The 24,037-nt window shown below is 50.6% G+C and overlaps 1 protein-coding gene across 2 annotated transcripts in view; it reads left to right on the forward strand.

Moving 5' to 3' along the window:
- Nucleotides 1-20,686, forward strand: part of Rtn4rl1 (reticulon 4 receptor like 1) — a 74,360-nt gene extending 53,674 nt beyond the window's left edge. For both annotated transcript variants that reach the window (XM_031351037.1, XM_031351038.1), the window contains exon 2: nucleotides 17,691-20,686. In XM_031351037.1, coding sequence (XP_031206897.1) covers nucleotides 17,691-19,015 — 1,325 coding nt within the window. In that variant the 3' untranslated portion in view covers nucleotides 19,016-20,686. The remainder of the gene's footprint in view (nucleotides 1-17,690) is intronic.
- Nucleotides 20,687-24,037: the final 3,351 nt, after the last annotated feature.

Raw genomic sequence — 24,037 nt, forward strand, 5'->3', positions numbered from 1 at the left:
ATAGAGTTTCTCTGTGTACTTTCCTAGAACTCACTTTGTAGACCAGGCTAACCTTACAGAGATCCGCCTACCCTTGCCTCTGAGTGCTGAAATTCAAGGTATGAGCCACCGCCGCTCGGCTTGCATCCTGGATTCTTAAACATCTGAACAGCATCTTTTCTTGCTGCTTCCCACAACAGTATAAGCCACTGAAGAAGCCACAGGTCTATGCTAGAGGAAGGAGGGACCGGACTATAAGGTCTTTCCTCTCCAGGCCACGCCCCTTCCTGTCTTGGGCACCTTCTGGACAGGTCCCTCTACTAGGGAGCTACTGGCTTTCTAGTGTGTATATGAGAATTTTTGAGGGGCCCTTGGGACTGGCTTCCTCCAAGTAGCACCCCTAAGAGATCTCCCTGCTGGACCTTTTACTACTCTTTCTCGCTTCGAAAAGCAATAAGCCTTAGGCCAAGCCAGTGGTTTCGCTTTGCACCAATTCTGTCCAATAGAAGGCAAGTGGTTGTACTTTAAGCTTTCTTGTAGGCAAAGGCTAAGAACAGAGCTGGAAAGATAACTCAGTAGTTAAGGGCACTGACTGCTCTTCCAGAGGCTCACAACCATCTGTAATGGGATCCGATGGCCTCTTCTGGTGTGCCTGAAGAGAATGACAGTGTGTATCTATATGAATACAGTGTTTCATATACATAAGGTAAATAAGTCTTTAGATGCCTGCCCTCTGCTTTGAGTACCAGGATTAAAGGCGTGTGCCAGGGCTGCCTGGCTTTAACATGTTTTTATTTAATTCAGTGTATTAAAATATCTCATCTTTCTTGGGGCTGGAGAGATAGCTCAGCTGTTCAGAGCATTTGCGGCTCTTGCTGAGGCTCCAGGCTCAGCCCCAGCACTCATGTGGTGGCTCACAACCATCCATAGCTCCAGCCATACACATTAAATAAATCTAAAAGTTTAAAAAAAAATCTCTCCATAAATCAATATAAAAGCTATTCGTGAGATAGTCTACAGGGTTTATTTTTATGTGAAATCTTTGAAATGCCGTATTTCTTTCTTTCCTTTTTTGGTTTTGTTTGTTTGGGTTTTTGTTTTTGTGGGTTTATTTTGTTGTTGTTGTTATTATTTTGTTTTGTTTTTTCAAGACAGGGTTTCTCTGAGTAGCCTTGGCTGTCCTGGAACTCACTCTGTAGACCAGACTGGCCTCGAACTCAGAAATCCGCCTGCCTCTGCCTCCCAAGTGCTGGGATTAAAGGCGTGCGCCACCATCGCCCGGTTGTTTTTGTGGGTTTTTTTGTTATTTTGTTTGTTTGTTTGTTTTTTGAGACAGAGTTTCTCTGAGTAGCCTTGACGGTCCTGGAACTCACATTGTAGACCAGGCTGGTCTCAACCTCAGAGATATGCCTGCCTCTGCCTCCTGGGTCAGTGATGGGATTAAAGATGTGTGCACCGCCCCCTGGCTGAAACAGCTGTATTTCAGTGATTCTAGAGACCACAGCTTTAGATCATGTGCTGGGTACTTGAGATCCCAGGATTCTGTATTCAGATGGTCCCTTGCATCTAGAGCCCCTTGCCCATGAGATGCACCAGCCACTGATTGTCCTCCTTAGCTTAAACTCCATTCTAGTGCTCAGGGCCTGAGTGATGAGAATCGTGAATAGAGAGCAGAGAGAGGAGGGGCGCAGCTGAGGAGGTGGTGGGCTAGGATTCCAGAGAAGTGGAAGGGAGGACTGCATAGGCCCTGCTGGCAGAAGGAAGCAGGGGGTGCAGTGTGGGTGCCACAGTCCACAGACAGGTTAATGGCTCCTGCCTTGTACACAATTGAATTTGCCCTTCTGAGCCTTCTGGCTTTGGGGAAGGGCCTCTTCTCCTGGAAGCTCAGCTGGACTCTCAGAGCCACAGGGCCTGGACCATCTGGGTTTGATTCAATCAGGAGAAATGAAGAACAGACATCTCTGTGCCCAGAGGAGTTGGGGGCTCAGCTAAGAGAGATAAGGAGAACTGATGGGGTAGGGGTGGGCTGGTCCCAGGCCTAGCCTGGCTCTGCATATCTCCTAAAGAGAGCAACTCAAAGGGCAGACCCCTCCCCAACTCCTGGAGTAAGCTGCGGTTGCCTGTAATGCATCCTCCCCCGCCCATCTTCCCATGTTTCTAAAAGCTGTTTGTAGAATGAGGTAAAAGCAGCTGGGACCTAGTCGGTTCTCTCTGTTGGTGAAACAGGGTTCTCTCTGTTGGTGAAACAGCGAATGTGCTAGGACCGTAGGGGTAGGGGTGTGTGGGGGGGTGCTGCAGTGGAGAAGAAACACACAAACAAAAGAGACTCCATCCTCTCTACTGAACTTTTTATGTTGTATCAGCCCCAACTCCGAGGCCTGTGATGTCTCCTCTGTGCAGTCTCAGGAAACAATGGGACAGGCTGAAGACTGTCCACAGCTCCTAACTGGCATGTTCTTCCAGCCTCTGGACTTGCCCGAGTACTTTCGTCTATTTCAAAAGCCATCCCCAGTCCTCCGAGCTCACCGGCGGAGGCTGACCTTCCCTCTGAGTCTTCCCATCTCACTCCTGCATGCGCCTCACCTGGATTCCTGTAGCAAGCTAGATGGCTCTGTGTAGAGCAATAGATAGTGAGTCGGCTCTTTCAGACCACCAATAATTGTTGAGGGCCCAGCACTGTCTTGGGGACAGGGAACACATAAGCAAATAATTAAACCAGGTACTCGAGGAGTGTGGAGTGCAGAGAGGGGGATAAACGGAGCAGGGTTCTTATGAAATCAACAGTGGCTGGGGGCAGGAGGAGGGTGTTCTAAAACAGGGAGGGGATGTCTGATCTGAGACAGAGATGGCCCTGCAAAGGCCCTGCCCGGGACAAGCGGCCTTGTAGAAGCAGCCAGTGTTAAATCTCCGAAGCAAACGTTATGTGATTCTGAGTCTATGAACTATTCAGAACAGGCAAGTCCACAGAGACTTAAAGGAGATTTGTGGCTGCCAGGGGCTGGGGGAGGGAGTATGGGGGTGACTGCTAATGGACATGTGGTCTCCCTTTGGAGTGAGGGAAATATTCCGGAACTAGATAATGGTGGAGGCTGGCACAATGCTGTGAATGCACCACACGCCACTAAACTGTGTGCTTTCAAATGGCGAATTTTGTGGCGTTCATAGGTAGGAAATATGTATGGAGTTTACCATAAAGCAGAGCCAAACCTCCAAGGTGATAGAGCTTGCTCTGACCTGGTATAGCTGATACAGCATGGTTCTAGAGAGGCCAGAGCAATCATGAGGACATAGTAGGCTGATGAGACACTGAATTTCATTGTGGTGCAAGGAGAAACTATTAGAAGGTGCCAAACAGGAGAGTAACACGATTTGTTTTGTTTTGTGGTGTTTGTGTGGTAGCACAGGCAAGGCCAGTGCTGTACCACTGAGCCGCATCCCTGGTCCTCTACTTACTATTCTTGAAAATATTTCTGAGTCGGGCGGTGGTTGCGAATGCCTTTAATCCCAGCACTTGGGAGGCAGAGGCAGGCGCATTTCTGAGTTCGAGGCCAGCCTGGTCTACAGAGTGAGTTCCAGGACAGCCAGGGCTATACAGAGAAACCCTGTCTCAAAAAAACAAAATTAAATTAAATTAAATTAAAAAAAAATCTGGCTGTGATGTGGAGGGTGATGATGATGGGAAGAAAATAAAAAGACCCAGTAAGAAAGCCATCATAGGGTCTAGGGGAAGAAAGGACAGCTGCCAAGGACAGAGTGGGTGTGGAGGACACAGAATAATGTGTGATGGGGAAATCGAGGTGGGGGGATGGGGAATCAAAGTAGAAGAGGATAAAGGAAAGGGAGGCAGGGAAACAGCCTCTGCACTTTCAACCTGAGCAACCAAAAGAATGGCTCCCTCAGCTGCCGGGATGGGGAAGCCTGTTAGGAGACATGCTGAAGATGCCGTGAGCCTGACCTGTTTGTTTGGTTTGGTTTGGTTTGGTTTTTCGAGACAGGGTTTCTCTGTGTAGCCCTGGCTGTCCTGGAACTCACTCTGTAGACCAGGCTGGCCTCGAACTCAGAAATCCGCCTGCCTCTGCCTCTCAAGTGCTGGGATTAAAGGCGTGTGCCACCACTGCCCAGCCCTGACCTGTTTGTTAGATACCCATGTGGCAACGTCAGTGGGCAGTCTAGTGGACTACTGTGCTGTCCTTAAGGAAGACCATCAGACCTCACTCCATGAAGGCGGTACTAAGCATGTTCTTGTGAGTTTACCAGGGGACAAACAGGGAGGGGAGCTGGAGCTCAGTCCTAGAGAACAGGGGTACACGGAAATGAGACTAAGCATGAGCAGAGGGAGGAGCTACAGCCAGCAAGATAGATGGAAACAGCACAGTCCTGCTTCTGAAACTTAGAAGGAAGTGTCTCCAGAAGGGACAGGGGCCTCTCAATTTGAAGGGCAGCTGAGACTATGGGAGATCCTGTCTCATACAAATGAACACCAGGGAGCAAATGAGGTCAAAGTTGCCATTGGTTATAAACTTTGGATTACAGGCCTGCCTGCCAGGTGAGCCCGAGTACTCACGCTAGGCTGGAGTAGGAGAAGGCTGTGTTCTGCCCTTTGTGGCAAAGGTTGAACAGAGCGTAAGGGCTTGGGCTAGGAATCTGAGATTGAAGGAAGTGGCCAAGGTTCTGAGGCACCCAGGAAATAAATGTTATCACTGTTGGAAGGGCAGCACTGGGGATCCAGAAGAGCTCAGGACCCGGCAGATTCTAAGAGGATCTTACCCTCTCTCTGATCCCCTCTGCCTCTCAGGGGGTGATTCACATTTCAATATATTCCAGCTGAAAAGGGATCCCACTTAGAGCAGGTAGTAAGCCAGTACATGGAAATTTGATATATTTTGACTAATGCATTTTGAAATTTGAAAACTGCAGACAATTTTATTCAGGATCCATTTTTATACCAACTCATTACTGGGAGAAAAAGGCAAGATTTCAGGTTTCCTGTGAACCTCCAGGCCTGTCACCACCAAGCCCCTCTAAGCAGGCTTGACCTGGTCAGGTCAGCTTTGCATGCAGTCACTGCCTGCCTCAACCACCGGGTCCCTGCCGGAAACTCTTTCTTTAGCAACCTCTTTCAAGTATCCCTCTGGGGGTTACTAGTCCAATTTAATCTGACCTTCAGCCCCACCTCTGTCATGCCAGCTCCAGCAAATCCCCAGGGCTGGCACTTAAGACAAGTTTTGTGATACAGATGAGGGTTTACACAGAATTTCCACTTCCTTCCCCGTCTGCCTTGTCCTTTCTCAGGCCTCCTGAGCCTGAAGCCTAAGGAGTGGAAGTAAATAATGGAGACTGGGGAGGAGGGAGACTGTCCACAGGGGAGCAAGGGCAGAGTCTAGGAGAGGCTGATGCTGGGAGAGGGTCTCTGAGTAGTGAGCAGTGCTCCTTAAGAGCCAAGAATCCTCCCATCATGGCTGCCAGCTCCATCTCTTTTGAATCACAGTGGTTAACATCCTGAGCAAATGGCTGTAGTGCGTTGAGCTTCTCTTGTTCACACTGGTAAAATGGGGACATGAATTTGTAATGATTTGGGGGAGCTATTCAAGAAATAAATGTGAGGATGCACACAGAGGTGGTTTAACACACACTTCCATCCCCGATCTCCAAGCTCTGGTCTCCTTTGAGTAGCTCCCAGTTTGGATGGAAAGAACAAAGGAAAGGGCTGCCTCTCTAAAAGCCCCTGTGGCTGGGGGTCTGTTTGTGTGACTCTTAAAGCTAAAGGCTATAAAGCTAAACTTTCTAGAAGGTAACTTGTCAATGTTCATCAAGGCAACTTGATCTCAGTGAAGCTGGTCTAAAGAAAGATCAGGAATTTAGACAAAGATGTTTTCAGTGTTATTTAACTTAATTTAACTGACCTTAAAGAATTAATAGATACATTGACACAGTAATAAATCAAAAAGTCCCTGGCATATAGAGAGGGGAGTTTCCTTCACCCTAGTCTCCCAGTTTCCCATCAGCCTCACCTCCCAGGAGGCGACAAATATCTCCAATTTCTGCCATGATGTTCTGTCTTGTTTTAATTTGAAACAGGATCTCATGTAGCCCATGCCAGCCTGGGCCTCCTAAGTACTGGGGAACTACAGGCCCGAATCACCACTCTGTCATAAGTTTGTTGGCTTTTTTAGTTTAAAATTTTTTGGTTTTGTTTTTCCAGACAGGGTTTCTCTGTACAGCCCTGACTGTCCTGGAACTCACTCTGTAAACCAATCTGGCCTTGAACTTAGAGAACTGTGTGCCTCTGCCTCCAAAGTGCTGGAATTAAAGCATGCACCACCACAACCCATCTAGTTTAAATGTTTCTTATTATTTTTATGTTTATGGATCTTTTACCTGTATGTATGTGTGTGCAACATGTGGATGCATGGTGCCCTTGGAGTCCAGAAGAAAGTATTGGATCCCCTGGAACTGGAGTTACAGAGGGTTGTGAGCAACCTTGTGGGTGCTAAGAATTGAACCTAGGACTTCTGAGAGAGCAGCGAACGCTCTTAACAGTTGAGCCCTATCTCCAGCCCCTCACATGGCTTTTTGGGTTTTGTTTTGTTTTGAGACAGGGTATGTGTTTAGCCAATGCTTGAATTCACTATGTATCCCTGACAAGCCTCCAAGATCCTCCTGCCTCTGTCTACCAGCTGCTAGGATAGAGGTCTTGTACCACATGCTCAGCTCAGCCATGATTTATAACAATAAAAAAGGAGACCTAAATGGCTTTAGAGATAAATAAATTATAATGTATGCGTAAGGTGGGATCATCTGCAGTCTCCGGGAATCTTGCTTGTTACTCCTTCGTTCTTCCTTCTATTCATACTTGGGTAACTGGCCCTGGCTGATTGATGAGAACTGATTTCCCCACTGCCCTGTGGCAGGGACCACTGCGCCCACAGGGCTCCCTCAGGATCCCCAGTACAGAGCTGCGCAGCTGGGTAGAAGCAGAGGGCTGCATATATAACACGATCTCAACTTTATTTCTTTAAATAAAAATTTTATTTAAATTTTATACAGCTCTATATAAACGAAGGAACTATTGAAGGTTCAGCAAGGACCTGCCAACGGTTGTCAAGGGTAATGGTGATGTAGTGATTTTTTTTTTCCCCTTCCATTTTACTTCCATACTTTCTACATTACCCCACAACTGGCAAGTATTATTTTAAAATGAAAGTAAATAGTGACAGATGACTTTGAAGGAAAATTGAATCAGTAAAAAGAGGGCTTGGAGACCACCCAGGAAGCCCAGGCTAAATGTAATGTGGGTCAGGTCTCCCAGGCCTGGGGTCTCAAGATGGGCAGTTGTGGGACCCTGGAGATGTGTAGCTCTTGGGCCAGTAGGGACAGGGAGGTGCTCACCTGGGCTCCAAAGGCTGTGAAGAGGCTGTGGGAATCAAAGGATACAGGCGTGAGGACTGGGGCCTGAAGAGCCCAGTTATAATTCGTCCTAGAACATGAGACTGAGCCCTAAGAGTCCAACAAGAGGCAGGAAGCATTTGGACCAGGATGGTCGATGGATTAGAAAGGTGTGTTTGCAAATACTTTCAAACTTCTGGTGCTTCAACGATGCACACTCACTGGGAACTCCACCTTTGCCTCTTGCCACACCTATTAGCTGACATCACTGGAGAAAGTCCCAAGACCAGGCTGGCTAGAGCTCCTGACAGGTTCCACCCTCCTGCAGAGGACCATCGGGAGCTGGCTCACCCACACCACCAGCTGTCTATGTCTTCCTCTCTCTTGCCGAAAGTTGAACCTGCCAGTGCTAACTGGAATGTTGTCTCTGTACGTGTCATCGTCCCCCATTACTGGGAGCAGGTGTTCCTCAGATCTCCCCCTATTCTCTGCCCTTTTAGGCTGTCTCAGTTTCTCTCTGACAGTGTCTCTCCTCCTGAATCATGCTTGTTGGCATGCAAACGGGCTCTATTTCTTCCATCTCGAAAAAACAAACACTTGGGAGGGTGTGGGAGACAGAGAGCAAGCATGGTTAATGGGTGCCCCAGCTCAGCTGGGGAAGGGTAACTTCTAATGTTCTACTGCCCAGTAGGGTAGCTGTGGTTGTCAATTAATTGTAAATTTCAAAATAGCTAGTAGAGAGGATTTTGGATGTTCTCAACACAAAGAACCGATAAACATTCAAGGCGATGGGATGCTAATTGCCCTGATCTGATCACCGCACATTGTATACATGTTTTGAAATGTCAGGCTGTACCCCATAAATATGTACAATTACTGTGCAGTGATTCAAGATAAAAACTATAATTTAAAAAGGCTAAAAACAGAAGGAAATAGCTGCCCTTGACCCCCACCCCCACAAGGTCCTTCCTGTTTGTCCAGCCACTTAATGTCAGTGCTTCCTGTGTGAGTGTGCTCTTGGTGCTCACAGACACTCCTCCCCCCTCCCTCCCCATAAGAGGAGTCACCCCTGTCCCATGATGACATGCAGGGCCACATGGGTGGTGTCAACCAGCATGATATGAGCAGAGATGATACCTGTCCCTTCCAACAACACAGGAACAAAACAAACAAAACAAAACAAAACAAAACAAAAAACAGTGGTTGGTCTGTCCCTGTGTCTTTTCCCACATAAAGTTGCGCACGTAAAGTAGCCCCTATTTGTTTATTTATTTATTTATTTATTTTTGTTTTTTCGAGACAATGTTTCTCTGTGTGACAGCCCTAGCTGTCCTGGAACTCATTTTGTAGACCAGGCTGGCCTGAAACTCACAGAGATCTGCCTGCCTCTGCCTCCCAAATGCAGGGATTAAAGGCGTGCGCCACCACCACCACCCCCCCCCCCGCTCTTTCATCTAAACCTCTGTGCTTCCAACACTTACACTTGGTCTTTTGTGCATGCCTGGTTCTTTGTGTTCTACTCCCTCACCCCACAATGAAGGAGCCATGAGTGAAAGAGCTGTGTCTCCCAATGTTTCCAAGATAACCATGAGCCCACCCTCTCCCTAAAATGGAGGGGAGTGGAGGGACAGGTCCAGAACAGAGTGGTCAGCAGGTATAGGCTACACTCATAGCCTGGGTATCCGTATCAGTCCTGGATGCCTTTCACTGACAGCCAGGGATGGGTGGCTCGGTGGAGCTGGAAACAAGGGCTGCTGGCAGAGAGCTGCTGCTTCTCCTTTCGTTGGCTGCTCAGGGGTTGGCAGCATCCCATCCTCCCAGCACCCTCTCCTGAATGTCCCTTAAACCCCCCATAGAGGCATCTCCATAGATAGCCGTGATCCCTTCAAAGGTCCTCTGCCCTGCCACACACACCCAGAATATTGGCACTTACCCACTGGGTTCCAGGTGCACTCACAATTTGCTATTGTTTATGGGGAGTGGCCGTTGGCTTCACAAGAGGCAAGCCTGGGAAAGCTCCTGGGAAGGATGGATGCTCAGAAACCTGCATCCCTGTCTGCAGGGCGTGGCGACACATGCCTGTAATTCCGGAATGTGGTGGCAGGAAGATCGGGCGTTCCAAAGCTTAGGGCCTTTCCTACATGAGGCCCTGTTAAAAAGAAGAGGAGGAGGAGGAGGAAGAGGAGGAGGAGGAAGAGGAGGAGGAAGAGGATGATTAGTGGTGGTGGTGAAAGGCAGGGAGGGACAGATGGAGGGAAACCCACAGTCTCAACCTGGGGCCCTCAAACCTAGCAGATTTGAGTAACATGAGGGCACACAGTATGAGCTGGGAGTGTGGGTATGGGATGCTGGGAGAGGTAGAGAGGTCATGAGCTTCATGTTTTCCACAGAGAGCTGTTAGGCACAGATGGGGATGACAGACCGGGACAGGGAACAGAGTCAAAAGCCAAGGAGCCTTCCAAGGAAGGGTCTTAGCCCTGGGTTAAGTGCCTCTCAGCATCTGCTCTCTTAAGAGCTCTGGATTCTGGACCGTCCTGAGTTGGGGGAAAGCCAAGTTGTCTTGGCAGTCTGGGGACAGTATCCTTGTGAACAACAGTGACACGGTCTCCCGTGCGGGCTGCTCAGGTCTGAGGTGCCCAGCCAGGCTCACCAGGCTTTCCATACCTATGCCCATACCGACCCTTATTGGAGAGATTTTCATGCCCATCTGGAGTTGCCTAGGTGAAATGACTCCCACTGGCCTGGCTTATAGGGTGGGGTAGTGCCTCAATGCAGAGCTATAGAGGATAGCTTCCATCCCTGACTTTGGGGTAGTGCCTCAATCCAGAGCTATAGAGGGTAGCCTCCATCCCTGCCCCCCCCACCCCCCAGCACATCCCTACAGGCAAGGTTAGGCCTAATGGGCAGGATGTGAGAGACCCAAATTGCTCTCAGGAGAAACTGTCAGTCCAATTAGCATGGTGCTGCCAACCAGACCTGTTTCAGGGGACCAACCCCAGGCAGACAGACAAAAGCCAAAAAAACGGTAGTAGCTACCCATTCATTCCTCAGCTGAGAGGGATCCTGGTGCTGAGAGAATCCGCAGAGGGTGTTTGATTCAGAGTGTGAGGGGAGCTGGTGCTGAAGGTAAAGAGTGTGAGGACCAAGATAAGACACCTCAGAGGCCCGGCAGTGGTGGCGCACACCTTTAGTCCCAGTACATGGGAGGCAGAGGCAGGCAGATTTCTGAGTTTGAGGTCAGCCTGGTGTACAGAGTGAGTTCCAGCGGGGCTATACAAAGAAACCCTGCCTCGAAAAACCAAAAAAAAAAAGAAAAACCACCTCAGAGACATCCTCCATCCTCAGTATGTGCTGCCTCCCTCTAGGGTGCTGCAAGAGGATAAAAGGACCCCAGGCTGTCACTCCCAGTCTTCAGAGGTAGATGTGAGTTTGTGTGCACGGATTCAGATATATTTGCCTAGCATATGAGCACAACTATATCTACATCCATAAGCACTCAAGCCAACACCTGTGCACACATCTACACAGACATGCACATAAATACAGTGCTCAAATATCCACTAGCACACACTAACGTTTTGACTGAGTCCAGCCCCCATTCCTGGACTGCAGGTACAGAGCCACAGTGTGATATTATACTAACATATACGTATGTGGTTCCTCCATGACTGCTTCCCCCCTAAGATTTTTTAAATTGGGCGGCAGGTCAAGCAGGTTCCTCTGTGTAGCCTTGGCTGTCCTGGAACTTGCTCTGTCGAATAAGGCTGGCCTCAAACTGACAGAGATCCGTCTGTCTTTGCCTCCTAAGCACCTGGATTAAAGGTGTGCGCCACCATATCTGGCTTCCTCTCTTCTTAAACCCAGACATTTCTGTTTTTGAAAGGTTCTGGTCCTGGCCCCATTTAGAGTGACTAGCTTGTCCAGCATTATTCCAGTTTAGCCCTGAAAATCCCATACCTTAGGTAAGTCCCAGTCTATGTCCCCCTGCCCAGGAAAGGTCCTCCTCAGAGTGCTCATCCACCGGTCACTTCCTTGATGGACCTAAGGAGCCTGGATGAGAACCAAGTTCAGGTGTCCTGTTCTCATCCTGAAGACTCTGAGTCTCCCAGGACTCATTACAACCAATGCTTATTGAGCACCTACTATGATCCAGGCCTGAGCTTAGGGCTTTCTGAGTGTCATCACTCGATTCTCCAGAGACTTGGAAAGGTGATTCCCTTTCCCCAGTACTGTTAATGAGCACCAACTGTGTGCAGGGAGCACGCTCATCAGGACAAAGCAGCAGTGGACAGAAAGTAAACAAGTGGGGCTGGTGAGATGGCTCAGCGGGGAAGAGCACTGAAGGCCATGAGTTCAAATCCCAGCAACCACATGGTGGCTCACAACCACCCATAATGAGATCTGATGCCCTCTTCTGGTGCATCTGAAGACAGCTACAGTGTACTTACATAAATAAATAAATAAATCTTTAAAAAAAAAAAAAAAGAAAGTAAACAAGTGACTTAAATGTCTTGCTGTCCAAGAGGTTGCATGCAGTAGAGTAAAATGTACCAGGGAAGGAGCACCTTGAGAATGGCTGCTCGAGAGTGGCCTCACCGGGAAGAAGCCTTGCAGACACACTGGGAACCGTTCCAGGTGAACGGAACGGCATGGACAAAAGCAAGAGGCTGAGTGCTGGCATGTGGGAAGGGACAGCAGCAAGGTCTGTGGAGCCAGGGAGAGGCAGGACCTCTGGGCCGCGTGAGAAAGACCTGGGGGCAGCTTACGGTTAGATGGGAGCCATGGAGGATTCAGGCAGAGAAGCAGCACTTTCTGACTCATAGCTCCTGTTGTAGGAGATGTAAGGGTGATGGGGCGGGGCTGGGGCGGAGGGTGGGGACATCCAGGAGGTGGGGTGGGGGCAGGGGTGGGGCATACAGGAGGCTACACAACACTCTGGGTAAATGGGGAGCAGTGGCAGGTATGATAAGTGGATAGACACTAGATAACGAGACAGTTTTTTTCCGAGACAGGGTTTCTCTGTGTAGCCCTGGCTGTCCTGGAACTCATTCTGTAGACCAGGCTGGCCTCGAACTCAGAAATCTGCCTGCCTCTGCCTCCTAAGCGCTGAGATTAAAGGCGTGCGCCACCACCACCCGGCTAGATAACTTCTAAAATTTGGCCAGCAGAATTTCCAGAGAGTGAGCCACGGTGATTCTGAGGTGTCCCTCCCAGGCAGCTGAAGTGAAGGGGTCATCTTTACAAAAGGTGGAGAAGCTGTGAACGGAGGAGGCCGTAGAGGAAGAGAAGAGCTTGGTTTGGATGGTTTCAGTTAGACAGATGGAGATGTGGGAAGGTCAGGTGGGTACCAGTATCCGTGGGCTGGAGGACTGGCTGAGCTTTCAGTGACTGCCCTATTTCGCAGGTGAGGAAAACGAGGCTCCTACGAGCATTAAAAGGAGCAGCCGGGATTCAACTTCAGCTTCTGGCTCCACAGCCTTGCCCTACTCACAGCCGTGGATAGGAGGCTGCTGGCCGGCCGTTCTGCACAGCAGTGGAAACTGAGAGGGGAGCCCAGCTGTTCCCTGGCCAGCTTTCTTGTCTTCAGGGCTGAGCCAGGAAGGAGCCTATGCTTAGAACACAAGTGGCACAAGTGCCAAGTGGCCTGAGGCGCCAGCAGCCCCAGGAGTGCAGCCGGCCTGGCCCGAGGCCGCCATCCCCACAGCAAGAGAGCATTCGGTTAGCATCGATTGCTCAGAGAAGAGCAGCTGGCCAGGCTGGGGGCAGGGGAGGGAGGGAGGGAGGGCTGAAGGCCAGAGAGATTGGCTCCATGGCCAAGCAGCCTGCACAGCTTCAGAGAGATCCAGTGACCTGCCCAGGGACCATGGGAAACTAGCCATGGGGATGTCCCTACTTAGGGGTAGAGGGGCAGCCCCTTGGGTGCTAAGCTGAAGTGGCTGTCCTGACACTTTGGAGCCTGAGAAAGCTGACCAGCCTGATTTGAGGCTGCCCTGCCCACTCCGGGCATCAGGGAGCTGAAACTAGAGCCCCAGACTGGAGGCAGGGTAGCTTGGTGTGACCTGTCCGGCTGGCTGCTGTGTTCTCCAGCTGTGACCAGCCACTGATGCTCTGGGCACCGCGTTCTCTCCTGTGTAAATGCAGCTGCTGTAGAGCTTCAGTTAAAGACATATTCCCAGCGTCAGATCTTCCTTGTGAGTTCTCTTACCTACGTCTGATGGCCAGGATGCTGCAGGGCCGAGTCTCCTGCCCTAGCTTGTGTAGCCTGGGTTTAGCAGACAGGCCCTGTTGATGCTGGTTCTGGAGCCAAGTCTCTGGCCGCTGGAGCCCAGCTGCACCGAGGTTACAGTCTTCCTTGGAGGCTCTGCACCCTTAGAGGGGGTGGGAAGCACAGGCCCTTTCCCAGCCCCGGTGCTTTTGCGCATGGTATTCTGCTGGCCTAGCCTTGCCACCCATCCCACCGGGTCTGGTCCGGTGGGATCATGATGAGGTGGCTGTTCATGCTCAGCTTGGCAGGAAGAGTTTGGGGTTTGCCAGCTGACCCGAGGCCACTGCTAGCTCCCTTGCTTGCATGCCCTCTGTTGAGCTGTATGCTGAGGTCGGAGCAGATTCCCCTCACAGCTAAGGCAGCTGAACAGAGCAGGACCTTTCTCAGCTCTAGTTCAAAGGTCAAAAACTCTGGGAGGTTGCGGAAGGACTGGTGTTACAGAGGGGATCAGCGACCAAGGAATGTTAACTGGTGGCCCAGGGATAGCAGAGGCTTTCCTTAGCCCCCCACCCCCTTAATTTCTCCTATACTGTCTTGGTACCTACCCTGGTATTGCCATCCCCATATGCAAATGAGCCATGACGCTCATTGCCAGGCCCTTCCCACACTGGCTTCCATGACTCTCCTAGGCTAGGGGGCAGGTATGAATGGAAGAAGTAATGAGGGAGGCCTTAGAGCCGCTTGGGAACTCACGTGCGTGGGAGGCCGGAGGTTTGGGAGTAGCGAAGCAGAACACAGTGAAGGGCATCCCCTGGAGGGGAAGGAGAATAGAGCTGGGTCTTCTCCCTTCCGCCCCCTCAAGTAGAAGGCAGCCCTGCCCAGGAGGCGCCTGATGAGTCTGGCAGGAGAGGTGCGGGGCCCCTCCACAGAGACTTGGATTCCTGCTAATTTGCAATTTTAAAATGCACAGCAAAGGCTCCATCCTCATTGTTGGTACATTAATCAGGCAATCAGTGGGGCGGGGCTCCCAAGGGCCTCATAGAGGGGGCATAGAAGGCGCCATGGTGATGCAGTGCTTGCCTCCCTGGGAAGAAACCTGCTGGGTGACAATTCTAGGATTGGCACCTGCTGGCTCAGGCAAGGAGTCCAGAAATGGCCAGGGCTGACTAGGACAGCTAGCTCAGGGTCCTGGAGTCATACCACTGGCTTTCAAAGGCATGGATGCAGAGTGGCTGAAACCTTCAACATCTCCTCCCCCCATTAGAAGAGCTGGAGGTTTGGAAGGCTAATGTCCCTGGCATGGACCCTGGCATGTGGAAAATACTAAAGGACAGGGACCAGCTGTCCTGAGACTGCATCCTATTAGTATGCTTCCAGAAGAGCCCTTCACTGCAGGAAGTGACTGTCCTACAAGGTCCTTGTGGTCTCATTGCCTTAGGCTTCCTAGTGATGATAGCCTATTCTTCCTTGAGGTAACAGGGGAACTGAGCCCAATTCTGCATCAGGTCTTTGGCTAGAGTCCCTTTGTCCCCTTGTTGCCTTCTTAGAAGAAAAACTCCAGTCCTACCTTCATGCCACTTGGCTGTCTGCCTCTTCCACTTGCCACGGTGTGTTCATAAACTAGTTACTAAGTCCACACCTGAGGTTTGGTGCGGTTTGGCTTTTATTTTTTCTTTTTCTTTTTGTCTGTTTGCCTAAATAGAGCCCTAGCCTAGTTTTCCCTGTATCCCCTGGAGGCCCCCACATAAGGGGTAATCTCCCCAAGGGACTTCCAGATTCTTTTGGGGTGCACAGAGACTGAGCAGCTACAGCATATGGGAGAACACAGGGGAGGTTGAGGGTAAACTCCGACGAGCTGTACAAATGTCGAATGGTATTAGTGATAAGCCCACTGCAGCCCCTACCTGCCTGCAGCTGCAGGCCAGGGGGGAAAACAGCTTCATTTTCACAGGACCCCCCGTGAAGGCTCTGCTGTGTCTCATTCAGCATAAAATGTGGGACAAGCACCTTGAATGTCCTTGAAACTAGAACCTGGGCTTTCCCAGGGGACAGGGACAGGGCCTCTCCTTGGGGAAGGCTCTGGCAAGAATGGCCTTCCTGGAAGAGAGGGTGCAAGCCAAGCTTGGAGGACTGGAGGTTGGAGTGGACCTGTGGACTATGTGGCCAGAGTGAGTGGTGATAGCATGGGCAGGCTGCCCTCTAGCTGACTCTCCGCCTGCCTCTGCCTTGGAACCTCTCTTACCCTTGCCTCCCTCTGCAGCACAGGAGCCCTAGGACAGAGTCTGGAAGGCTGGAGGCCATGCCCAAAACGCTAAGGTGGAAGATTGACAGAGTAACATCTAGACATGTTTTGGAGTGGGAAATTGAGGCAGAGCTGGCTCTAGCCTGCATGCTGTCTAGGGGTCGGTTGGCAGAAAGCACTGCAGCCCAGAAAGGGTCCTATGCTGTGCCACCACTGCTGCTGAGGTCATAATTGCTCTGAAATCACAACTGAACCCAATTATGCAAAAACTAAATTATATGCGATGATTTTTATGTGCTGGAAACATTCAGTTGAAGCCGGGTGATTACAGGGGACGAGAAGCAGCTGCCACTCTCTGGGAACCCATAACTCCCAACAGCTGGGAGCTGTCAACTTACGATGCTGTTTCTGTCGGGAATGGGGCTGGGGGAGGGTCGGGGTGGAAGTCAAGGTGGAGACCTACTCTACCAGGAGCCTGGGGAGTCTCTGGGCCTGGGACCCCGAGTGGGAAGCCTGGTCAGGAGCATGGTTTCTTTCATTCCACATCATCTGAGCACAGCTAGCAGCTAGAAGATTCAGCTCATATGCCCCAGGGGCCCTGGCTCTCCCAAGAGTCCCTGCTGAATTAGCTGGAAAAGAAGGGGCCAGAGGCCAACCGAGGCAGCATAGGTCATGTCTGCCTGGCTCTTCAGGGTGGGTGCCTGTAGGCCTGGAGCCTTTCCCCATCTTCCTGACGGGCCTGCTGGGCCACTTGGGGCAGCTGTGACCCTGGAAAAAGGCAGGTAATGACAATCGTCCATAATGAGGCTGCTTCAATAATGAGCACAGGCCTATTACCCGACCACAGGCTGGACACATCCGAAAATAATTATTTTAAGGATCCATTAACGAATGCCTAATTAATGCCCAATTAGAGGGAAGCTACAGAGGAAATGCTCTGGACAGTCAAGAGGCAAGGCCCAGTTTTACAGCCACAGCCTAGCAATCTTAAGCATGGTAGAGAGAGGCAGAGGGCCAGAAGGTGAGGCAGAGGGGGGCAGCCTCGATCTGGCAGTACCATGAACCCCAGGGAAGCTTCGTGCGTCAGCCCTGGTGTCACTCACAGCCCCTCACAGAAACATGCCTTCTCTGTGTGCCAGCTCAGCTTTGTGAACTGTATTTAACATACAGCCATAGAGGAAGAGTTGTAGGTTCGAAGTTTTTTTTTTTTTTTTCTTTCTTTCAGTTTTTTGAGACAGGTTTTCTCTGTGTAGCTCTGGCTGTCCTGAAACTGACTCTATAGACCAGGCTGGCCTCGAACTCAGAAAATCTGCCTGCCTCTGCCTCCCAAGTGCTGGGATTAAAGGTGTGCACCACCACGGCCCTGCAGGTTTGAAGTTTTTGTGCCACAGAGCGAAAGAGGCATTTATTGAGACATGCTTTGGTACCATGGACGCGATGCTTTCTTCATTTTAAGGAATCACTTAAATAAAGTGATCATTCAGGACTCCAGATGGGCTGTTTGCTTTGTTAGAGTCATTCCTTGCAAAGGCAGTAAGAGTGAGCAAGTGGCAGAGCCAGAACCGGAGCCGGAGGCCGACTTGCTTGTGTTCAACAGGTGTGTTTCCCCCTGCAGTGGGGCTAACAGTCTGAAGAGGTATTTGGATGGGATTAGAGACTTTAGGGACAGCATTAAAGAGATGTGGAGATAATGTGAGCCTTGGCCCCAAATGTCCTGTCCAGCCTCCTAGCCTAAGGGACCCCTGTGTACAGTACAGAGGACAGAACCTCTGTGAGCCAACAGGGTCATTTGCCAGTCCTCCATTCCACCCTCTGTTCCCCATGGATCTCTACCTCCTCTGGGCAGCCCCTCACAGCTGTTCTTTTTCTCCCCACCAGGGTGCTGTGTGGAATTGCTGCTGTTGCTGCTGGCTGGAGAGCTACCTCTGGGTGGTGGTTGTCCTCGAGACTGTGTGTGCTACCCCTCGCCTATGACTGTCAGCTGCCAGGCACACAACTTTGCCGCCATCCCAGAGGGCATCCCAGAGGACAGCGAGCGCATCTTCCTGCAGAACAATCGTATCACCTTCCTCCAACAGGGTCACTTCAGCCCCGCCATGGTCACCCTCTGGATCTACTCCAACAACATCACTTTCATCGCTCCCAACACCTTCGAGGGCTTTGTGCATCTGGAGGAGCTAGACCTTGGAGACAACCGGCAGCTTCGAACGCTGGCACCTGAGACCTTCCAAGGCCTGGTGAAGCTTCACGCCCTCTACCTCTATAAGTGTGGACTGAGCACCCTGCCCGCGGGCATCTTTGGTGGCCTGCACAGCCTGCAGTACCTCTACTTGCAGGACAACCACATTGAGTACCTCCAAGATGACATCTTTGTGGACCTGGTCAACCTCAGTCACTTGTTTCTCCATGGTAACAAGTTATGGAGCCTGGGCCAAGGCATTTTCCGCGGCCTGGTGAACCTGGACCGTTTGCTGCTGCATGAGAACCAGCTACAGTGGGTTCACCACAAGGCTTTCCATGACCTCCACAGGCTAACCACTCTCTTTCTCTTCAACAACAGCCTCACTGAGCTGCAGGGTGACTGTCTGGCCCCCCTAGTGGCCTTGGAGTTCCTTCGCCTCAATGGGAATGCTTGGGACTGTGGCTGCCGGGCACGTTCCCTGTGGGAATGGCTGCGAAGGTTCCGGGGCTCCAGCTCCGCTGTCCCCTGTGCGACCCCTGAGCTGCGGCAAGGCCAGGACCTGAAGCTTCTGAGGGTTGAGGACTTCCGGAACTGCACAGGACCAGCATCTCCTCACCAGATCAAGTCTCACACGCTTACCACCTCTGATAGGGCTGCCCGCAAGGAGCACCATCCGTCCCATGGTGCCTCCAGGGACAAAGGCCACCCACATGGCCATCTGCCTGGCTCCAGGTCAGGTTACAAGAAGCCAGGCAAGAATTGCACCAGCCACAGGAACCGAAACCAGATCTCTAAGGTGAGCACTGGGAAAGAGCTTCCTGAACTGCAGGACTATGCCCCTGACTATCAGCACAAGTTCAGCTTTGACATCATGCCCACTGCACGACCCAAGAGGAAGGGCAAGTGTGCTCGCAGGACCCCCATCCGTGCCCCCAGTGGGGTGCAGCAGGCCTCCTCAGGCGCGGCCCTCGGGGTCTCACTCCTGGCCTGGATACTGGGGCTGGTGGTCACTCTCCGCTGAGGATCCAGGGCTTCATCACCCAGCACTGCCACATGTCCAGCAAGGAACAGAATCTTTTCTTCTTTTCTTTCTTTTTTTTTTTTTTCTAAGTGGAAGATCTGCTGGGTTTCCGGAAAAGGCTGCTAAAGCCTTCAGTCACAGTCTGGACCCTTCCTGGTGGATTATAAGCCCAAAGTGTACAGCCTGGCTGTCCTGACCGAGCACCTCCGGACCGTATCCACTCCAGCACAGTGGTCAAAGGCACGTGAAGTGAGTCATTAGTGGTGTCAGGACATGTGCCTCTTGAGGAAGCTGGGCTCTGTGGAATCCTGGTCATTTGGAAAGAAGGGCTGAAGGACCCTGCTGGTTTTGGAAGGAGCAGGACTCAGAACAAGGCTCACCCAGAGCCAGCTGGGGCAACCAGCAATCTCAGAGCACTCTTGGCTCTTACCTGAGATCACTTAGTTAACCTGCCCTGTCCAACCCTATGCCACCCTCAGTCCCTACCCATGGGGGTAATGCCTCTCATTCCTGACGTCTCAGGCAGTCCTGGCAGACCTGCTGGGGTCCACGAACCAATCACCAAAGGAGAGATCGCCAGAGGATGACATTTAGAACTTTACTCGCAATGAGAGTCACACAGAAGGTGCAGTTTTATACCTATGTCCACTTATATATATTCTCACTCTGCCCACACATCCACATAATATATATATATATATATATATAAATATATAAATGCACAGGTCCCCCAACCCACTCCTTACCAAACTGTATGTCTTATCATGTTTATAAACTATACGGGAACCTATATTTGCTCAAGTAAGGACTGTTATCGGTAATTCCTAGCAAGAAAAAAGCTGCCGCAATTTTGTTCAGTACCCCAGCTGGCAACAATAGTCCCTGGGCTTGCTGGGGCAAAGGTGTCAGTGGGAAGAGTTGGGAAGGAAGAAAAGCAGAGAGAATCACTTCAGGGGACCAACATTCTTAGATTCTTAGTACATCACCTCGTTTTTATATCCAAACACATGCCTGTCTGGCACCCCGGAGCACCCCACCACCCCTACTGTAGAAGCTGCAGACGTTAGCAAGAGAAATGGATGTCAGGGTGCTGGAGGCAAGCTAGGTGGAGCCAGGGAAGACATTGCTGGGGTTTTCAAGCCGGCAGACAAGGCAGCATCTACAGTGTTAGTCCAATGGATTGGATGGACAATCTAGCATTTTTGCCAGTGATGGTCTGTGCAGGCCAGGGAGGCTCTGAGCTCTGGCCTCAGGAGAGGCTTAGTTAGCTGCAGTTTTAACGTTTAGGCTCTTTGGCCATTGACCTGCTGAGGGCCCTGAGTAGTCTGGCAGTGGGGGAAAAAATCTAGTGGCCTTAGCAGATGAGGGTGTTTCAGTAGCCATCTCAGGAGCCCTGCATCACAGTGGTCCTGTTCCTCCTGATCATCCTGGATGACCCCAGGCTGGGCAGAGGTCAGAAGGCCAGACTCAGGGGTCAGCCTAGAAAGCAGCATGCAGGCAAGCCCCGTCAGGGAATAGGGGCTGTTCGCCCAAGGGTCTCTGGCAAGCACAGTCTCTTGTGCTTTGCATAAACAGACCTGAATTCCCTACCAGAGAGGAGACATGAGGAGTAAGAAATGCTGAATCCAATTAAGAGAGAAAAATAATAATAAAAATTCTCTTGGACAAGAACCCTGTTTTTTATTTCATAACCCCGCATTCCTGATGGGGTGGCAGATCCTGGGCTTTGGTGGGGTGGGCGAGCCTGGCCAAGCTTGACTTGAGAACACAGCATGCTTGTTGGCAGGAGGAGCCAAAGGGAGCAGCGGTACACTGACTCACAGGAACACACAAGAACATGTTCTCTCCCTCTCTGTCTCTGTCTCTCTGTCACACACACACACACACACACACACACACACACACACACACACACACACACACACACGGCACTTCCCCCACCCACATAGAACACAATTCACTTCCCACATCCTGGCTACCCAGCTCAGTACCATCTCTGTGTCTCTCCTCTGCAGAAGGAGAAGGAGCAAACTCTTTCCAAGCTTGCCTAAGAGCCTCAGCTGCTGAATAGCTGAATAGCTGTCGATTCCAGCATCAGCAGAAAGGCCAAGAACAGCGAGTTCTTGGCCCTCAAGCTTCTCCCAGGAGTCCAGGAACTGACCGGGAGAGCAGAGGGCAAGGGCCTGGAAGCCTGTCTGCCTCTCTGGCATCTCTGCGGATCGGCAGCAGAGGGCTGTTTTTAGTACAAGATTCAGTGCTTTAATGAAAGGGGGCCTTGGACCCCAAAACACATCACTGCCATCCTGCCTCTGAGCCTGATGGTTTGCTTGCTCTTACCCAGGCTGATGCCCATGTCCCTTAAAATTCAAGCAAGTTGTTATGTTGTTGATTTCATTTCCAACCTTAGGCAGCGAGGCCCTCAGTGGGAAAATCAGAAGTCTGAGCTCTTTATTAAATTTTTAAAAAAAGACTTAGCAAGTCCTAGATGGAAGAAGCGATGGTCAGCGGAAGGGTGGTAATGTCTCCTAACGGCCCCGCCACTGTGTGCCAGCATAATCCCCGTGGCTGAGTTTTTTCCACGCTGGGCAGTGTGGCCCAGGACATTGAGTGTATTTTTGGAGCTTTCTCCCCCAGGAGGTAGAAGGACCAGAGGCTGTTGCTGGTGACATCATCTGTCACTCAGCAGCTCATATGCTACGCAGTTAGAATGGCACCATTGTCCCAAACATCAAAACGGTTGATTCTCAGAAGCTAAATGGAGCCTTCCTTCAGCACAACTAGCTACTTCTGCCACAGCCATTCAGGGTAGGGTGCTGTGGAGCCTTGCTCCGCTAGAGGCTGGAGTCATCCCCTTCTGTCCCTGATTTTAAAAAACAAAACAGTCTCTCTGACATGTTTTTAAGTTCATAGATTTTTTATTTTTCTCTTTCTTTCTTTCTTTCTTCCTTTCTTCCTTTCTTTGGGGGACAGGACCTTGAACTCGCTATGTAGCCAAGGCTGCTCTTGAACTCCTGATCTCCTCATCTCCCTGCCTCTATTTCCCAAAGTACTCATTTTTGGCTTCATAGACTTTTTTTTTAATGTTCTAGGGCTCTAAAGAGATCTTTATCAGTTGGTAAAGTGCTGTTTGAGCAGGAGGCCCTGCCCACCCAGCACTCACGTAAACTGCTAAGCACTGTGTTCTGTAATTCTGACACGGGGGAGGCAGGAACAGGAGGGTCCTTGGGACTTGCTATCCAGGCAAGTTCCAGGTTCAATGAGACACCCTCTCTCAAAAACTAAGGCCAGCAAGATGGCTCGGCAGATAAAGACACCAGCTTTGCAAACCTGCTGCTCAGAGTTCCAGCCACGGAACCCACATGAACGTGTTAGGAGAGCATGGGATCCACAGACATTCTCTGACCTCCGTGAGGGCCATAGCACACCCACACTCACACATCACTCCACACGCTAATAGTAATAATCATAATAAGTTTCAATGAAAATAAGGCAGAGGGGGATTGAGGAAGAAACCTTTGGCCCCCACACATAGGCACAGCACACATATAGCCAGCACACATACACACGCATATGAACCTCGAAGCTTTTGTAGAAGTGTGTTCTGCGTGTTAAGCACATTTACCCCACACATCTGTGTCCCCCCCCATTTCTCACCCCTCCCGCCTCCTATCAGTCCCTTAGACAGTTTTACTTCCACTGTCTTTAAAAAATATATATTTTATGTGCGTTGGTGTTTTGCCTGCGTGACTGTGTGAGGGCACCAGATCCCCTGAGACTAGAATTACAGATAGTTGTGAGCTGCCATGTAGGTGCTAGAAATTGAACCCAGGCCCTCTGAAAGAGCAGCTGGTGCTTTCAACTGCTGAACTATCTCTCCAGCCCCCTACTCTTTCATATCATACAAACATACATGCATACATACATGATTTTATAGGCCTTTATAAAATATTAAAAAAAACTGAAAGAAAATATATGATACTCGCTTTTTGAGATGGATTTACTTTACATGATATTACTCTAGTCAGTTGGCCTTCTGCTGCTTTGTCGTTTGTTGGAGACAAAGTCTCATGTAGCCCAGGCTGGTCTCAGGCTCACTATGTAGCTGAGGATGACCTTGAACTTCTGATCTTCCTGGCTGTACCTCCTGAGTGTTGAGAATACAAGCATGAACCACCACGCCTGGGTTATGTAGTGCTGGGGTTCGAACCCAGGCTCTTCCTTGTACATGCTAGGCAAGCACTCTAGCCACAGAGTTACCTCCCCAGCCCATTCTGCCATTTTTTGCTCAGCACTTTTTGGGAACCCCAGGGGAGACCATCTCTCTCTCTTTATCTCAGCTCCCACCAGGCAGTCATCTGTTCTACAGTGACAGAGAACATTGCCAGCCTAGTGGAGACATGGGGTGGCCCCTGGCATCCTCAGGTAAGCTTAAAAATGAACCAGTCATTGTCTAGGCTTTGGGGACAGGAAAATGAAAAAACAGACTCTCTAAGGAGCTGAGAACCATGAGCATTCTCAACCAGTATAGAACTGAGCCTGTGTTACTGAGCTGTAGAGGAAGGGGCTCAGCTGGTGTAGGAGAGTCGGAGAGGGCTTCATACACACACACACACACACACACACACACACACACACACACACACGCACACGCGCGCACGCGCACACACACACACCACTGTAATAGTCTCAGAAGAAAAAGGGACATCTAGAGAGGAACATGGGGGAAGGTTAGGCTGCTGGCTAGCGTCACACAGTAGCTCAGCCTTTGAGGTCTCTATAAATCTCAAATTAAGGATGGAGACCAGTTAGGTAAGGGGGAGGCCCAGGGAGTCCCACTCAGGGACTCTGCTTCTGCCTGGGATTAGAGGAAATGTGCGGCTTCCCTGCATGGGCTCTTTTCACACCCCAGCCTCTTCATGAGCACATGGGCTCTCATGGCACCCTTACCACTGTTCCCCAACTGCAGGTTTCATTATCACCACTTGCCTCTTGGGCTTAGCCAGCTCCTTCCTTGTGCCAAAA

The sequence above is a fragment of the Mastomys coucha genome, unplaced genomic scaffold (assembly GCF_008632895.1).
Source record: "Mastomys coucha isolate ucsf_1 unplaced genomic scaffold, UCSF_Mcou_1 pScaffold5, whole genome shotgun sequence".
In the NCBI taxonomy this organism is placed as follows: domain Eukaryota; kingdom Metazoa; phylum Chordata; class Mammalia; order Rodentia; family Muridae; genus Mastomys; species Mastomys coucha.